This window comes from Salvia hispanica, unplaced genomic scaffold (assembly GCF_023119035.1).
Source record: "Salvia hispanica cultivar TCC Black 2014 unplaced genomic scaffold, UniMelb_Shisp_WGS_1.0 HiC_scaffold_637, whole genome shotgun sequence".
Taxonomy (NCBI): Eukaryota; Viridiplantae; Streptophyta; class Magnoliopsida; order Lamiales; family Lamiaceae; genus Salvia; species Salvia hispanica.
The window spans coordinates 1-5,000 of record NW_025952396.1 but is presented as its reverse complement, the minus strand read 5'-3'; the positions used below and the strand labels follow the sequence as shown (position 1 = coordinate 5,000).

At 34.4% G+C, this 5,000-nt stretch overlaps 1 protein-coding gene across 1 annotated transcript; it reads right to left on the bottom strand.

The window, feature by feature from the left end:
- Positions 1–4,260: 4,260 nt before the first annotated feature.
- LOC125199711 (probable protein phosphatase 2C 6) lies at positions 4,261–4,995 on the bottom strand (the record flags this gene model as incomplete). The annotated part of the gene is made up of 2 exons (XM_048097641.1): positions 4,261–4,786; positions 4,885–4,995. Coding segments are annotated over 2 exons (633 nt in total), but the record flags the coding sequence as incomplete, so codon positions are not given.
- Between the last annotated feature and the right edge of the window lie 5 nt (positions 4,996–5,000).

Sequence of the window (5,000 nt, the reverse complement as noted above, 5' to 3'; positions counted from 1 at the left end):
TACGAATAATAAAACCTTTTTCGAACACTTCTTGAGGATATTATCAAACTGGGCTCACCAGACACGATTCATTGCAATAACAATACTAGCACCTCTAGACATTGATCACCACTACCCAAAATATCGATTCTGGGTTCAGAAAAATCCGCACCATTTGATAAATCAAAGTAGTGCATAATCAATATCGTATGCCAATGTTATATTAACAATGATTAAGAAATAACAATCACGAGACCTCGTCTTTGAGTAAATAGCAAGAAAGACTTATCTCAACAGCTTAGATCCTTCGAGCTATACCACACCGTTCGCTTTATTTCCAAGGTAAGAAATATTGGACTGACACCGCAACCTTTCACGATAGGTAGTCAAAGCCTATCTAGGTTGTGAAATTCTATTTCTCTTCTACAAAGAACGACTGCGTCACCTTCGCGAACGTCGTTCACACCCTACTATGTAGAAGAATTAGACTATTTGCTTCTTATACATTTAAATGTTTGAGAAACATCTTATAAATGCACAAGCAAACATCAATGCAATAAAATTACTACTTGCCTGGGTTAAAAGTGGATTGTAGAATTTATTGTATCCAAGCAATTCTATCCGTGCAACATGTGAAAATATTTTAGATACCAATCCTAACAATTATGATATTAGTATACTCTATATTTCATATAACCCTAAATTTTAATTTGAGAAGGAAGACATGATTACCATATATAGTTCATATGTCATATATATTTCATATATATAAGAATATAAACCCTAAATTTGATAATATTTTTTTTAAATGCTAACCCATGGGCTAACCCGCAACCCACCGGCCAGCCCGCATAACCCGAACCCAAACGGGTCAGCCGTGTAGCCCGGTTATGTATTTGGGTTACAATTTTCCAGCCCTAACCCTATGATTTTACCATATTATTTGGTCGACCCGCGGTTTCGGGCTAGATTGACATCCCTATATACATGCAACTAGAGATGTCAACCGTGAAACAAGCGGGCTCTTATCTGGGCTCATTAGTTGAGATGGGCTCCAATTGGGCCGTTTTGTAAATCCAGGACCATCTCGGGACCGGGACGGGACCGGCCTAGGCCCGAACCCATCGAGGCACCTTCTATAATTGGTGTTTTTTAATGTAATTAGGTGATTAATTACTAATAATAGTATATTTCCCTATTTATACATGTCATTTTGTGCAAGAGACATGTTAATTTTGTCTATTATTCCAATTTTTTTGGTGTCTCCGAATGGATTCAAACAACAATAGTTTAATATCAACAAAAGTTTCCTACTAAATCATGATTGCGACATTCAATTTTGACTATATCTAATTTTTTCTTATATATATTTTTTCTATCTAAGAGGTAAAAAAGATGGTTTTGAAGTTTAACTTTAAGAATATTACGTATTCAAACCTAGATATTTGATGAATAATTATATTTTTTTAAAAATTTGTTAGGTTCATATACTTGTAATTATAAAATGCAACATCAACTCATGTGTCATTTTCTACTAACAAAACTAACAATATTGGTTATTCCTTTAGTTATACACTTTCTTTTAAATAGAATAAAGAATATGAAGAATATTGTTAATACAAAGTCAATAAAATGAACTTAAATACGTTATTTAAATTTAGATTTAGTTAATGTGATATAAATACAAGCTATATGTTTTATTTTTGCATATAATACATTTACGATATTTTAAAAATACATAAACACAAAATTGAAATAAAGTCCAACCCGGGCTAAGCAAAATTTTTAAAAACCCAGCCCAGCCCACCTCAAACATGAGCCTGGGCCTCAATATAGGCAGGTCTAAGTGGGCCCAGACTGAGCTGGCCCGGCCCGGCCATTTGACATCTCTACATGCATCAATTAGTATGTAAACTGTAAGGGTAGATGTACAAAATTTATTTGGTACGACTATATATTCTGTATTTGAATTTAAAATTTTAAGTATCTGACCTCAGATCCATGTTCATCTAACGACAAGTATGCATCCACTGTAAAAAAACTAAAATTTAAGGGGCTGAAAATGGTTCTCATTTGTGGATATTTTTGAAATCGGGTAAAAATATTATTAATTATACGTATAATTATATATGAAAGTTCCAGAGATAATAATAAGATTCAAAATCCACGTGCGCCCAAATTGTTGAAGGCTACCTTTTCTTACATAAATGCTGTCTTTTATCAATTAATTAATCAACTATACTTGGTGGTGGTCGGAGGCGGCAATAATATTTGATTGCATACCAAGAATATATAATCTCAGGATAATTCTTCAGCAACTGATCAAACCGCGACAATCAAATTTATTGATTATAACTTTTCAAATTTATTAAGTATAACGATCAATTGTAATTTTATTTATCCCTCCGTCCATAAAAGTTGAGTCAGTATTCCTTTTTAGTCCGTCCCAAAAAGTTGAGTCATTTCCTTTTTTAACTAAAGACAAAACATCTAATCACTCTTATTTTATTTCATCATTTATTTTACTCTCTCTTATCTTTCCTACCTTTTTCAACTCTCCTATTTATTTAATATAAATTCTTAATCTCCGTCTTAAAAGTTTTGTCTCAATTTTTATGGGACGGAGGGAGTACTATTTTGTATAACTATTATTGATAATGTCTTGATTCTCGTGAGTTTGACCAAATTCATGTAATTTTCGTCTAATGATTTGCATCCATTATTATAATCATGTAAATTATTTCACATGTGTAAAATATATAGTTATTTCACCTACATAAGTTAGTACTAATATTTCCTATTTAGTGTTGTGTTTTAGTGATCTCGTTGGTGTTTACAGAAAATTTACAATTACTAAACATGTTAAATTAAACAGGTGTTGAAGAGAATTGGTATATTTTGCATTGTAATCAAATATGCCTAATTAAACTGTTAGCGTATTTTGTTGTTAGAGTAAAAATATGATAAAACTATTACTAAAACATGTGAATGTTTTAATGGATATTGATGACATATGTTTCGCATTGTCAGTGATATGTTTTGCATCGTAACCTCATGTTGAAATGTATATATAGAATAATTTTAGCTTCATTTTCCAGGTGTAAAAAGAAATAAACATTTTAACTATAATACTATAAGTCCGTAAAAGTTGACATACTTTCCTTTTAGTTTGTCGAAAAGATGTCACGTTTAAGCTTTTTGGAAAAAGTTATTACACGTGAATATAAAAATTATATTTTATCCGTTTAGAAGCAAGGCATCCAAAATGCATCCATTTTAAAGTATGCCAACTTCTCTAGGACGGAGGAGTACCATTTTGAATAAAATTACAGAAAAAACGCTACGCGTGTTATAAACGAAATCATTTGAATCTTGATCCTAACGAATAAAATTGATTCTAATTAAGTTCTCATTTTATATGAATTCTCGTTTGATCACACTCTTTATATAACATCTAACTCTGAAAAAATACTCTTTCGTCCTTTAAAAATATGAGTCATTAGTTTTAGCTAGTCCCTTGAAATTATAAACTTATATTATAATTTAGAAAATATTTTAGCACTAATAATGTAAACCATCCTTTCACTTCACCATGTACTAAGACACCTGAAAAGTCTTCTTCTCTTTCACGAACTCCCAATTAGATTTTAAACTCATGAATGCCACGTTATTACAAATATCCCAATGGCCACGAAATGACAGAGAACATAGATATCCATAGTTGCTTGTCAAACGCTTTGAGAGGAATACCAAAGCAGTTTAGAAAGACAGATTAACATATTCCATTACTTGCAACAAAAATTAGAGACTACTAGAACTCTTGTAGCTGAAGAAAAGGTGATCGATACTCAATAGTAGCTGAAGATAAGATGCATCAGTCATTCAGTTGTCTACCGTGTAGGTAACTCTGGCTTGTGCAGTCTTTCTTTTGGTATAAGCTTTAATAATCATTTAAAATTATTATTTTAAAAATATCTTTAAAGCCCGTCCACAAAATACCCTTTACTTTCCAAGCATAATTCCATAAATTATTCATAAAGCCCTCTCTATCGGCCCAACCAATAAATTAATTATCACTCCAATTTTCTTTTGAATATTCAAAATCTCGCAATATTAATTTAATTCAACTGCCAGGCCAAACTAAAGTGGGCTGATACAAAATTACGGGCTACACGTTCAGTCTCATGGGCTCAATCATTGGGCTGATACAAAATTACGGCATGTTTTATTTCTTTTTAAATTGTAATGTTCAGAATCTGGAAATTCATAATCACACCAATTTTGGTCATAACCATTTTCTCCAACTCGTGCTTCTTCTATCAAAGGGCAAGAACCTGGGCAGACTAAGAAGGCTATTAACTCGGGTTATGCCTTCGAGCGCTGACCATTCTTCGTCCTCTGCAGTCGAGAGGCACTCGGCCAGGCTCCTCCTCGACTGCCCAACACCCTTGTCGGTTCGCTTCTCCTCCACTTCCTCCACCATGGGGACTATCTCGCTCGACTCTTTTCTCGCAGGACTATCGAGGTCCTGTTCGGAGGGAGCCTTGGATGTTTCTTCTTCTTCTACTGGAGCCTTGCTTTCCTTTTCAGCGAGAGATGACGCGTCGTTTTGGGGTTTGAGCTCGTTTGTTGGAGGCATGTGTTCCAGGAACAAACATACGGCAGCACAGTCGTCGTTCTTTGATGTTGGATACTTGAGCCTCCACGCTCTGGTGGCACAGTCCACGAGGGCTCTGGCAGCTGTTCCACGCCCGGGAGCTGAGGCAACGATGTCCACGGCTTCCTTATTGGAAAGAACATCCCACACCTATATGAATGTTAATTTAAGGCAGGTTAATCAGAAAGAATTGTAGGAGAATGTGAGCAAATTTATCCGAAAGAGATGAAGATGATGGAGAATAATACCCCATCAGTTGCAAGGATCACAAACTCGTCTCTCTCTGTGATGTGGTGGTGATATACGTCCGGTATGGAGATTAAACCAAAGTCCTTGAGACAGAAATCACCGAACGCTCTGGCCA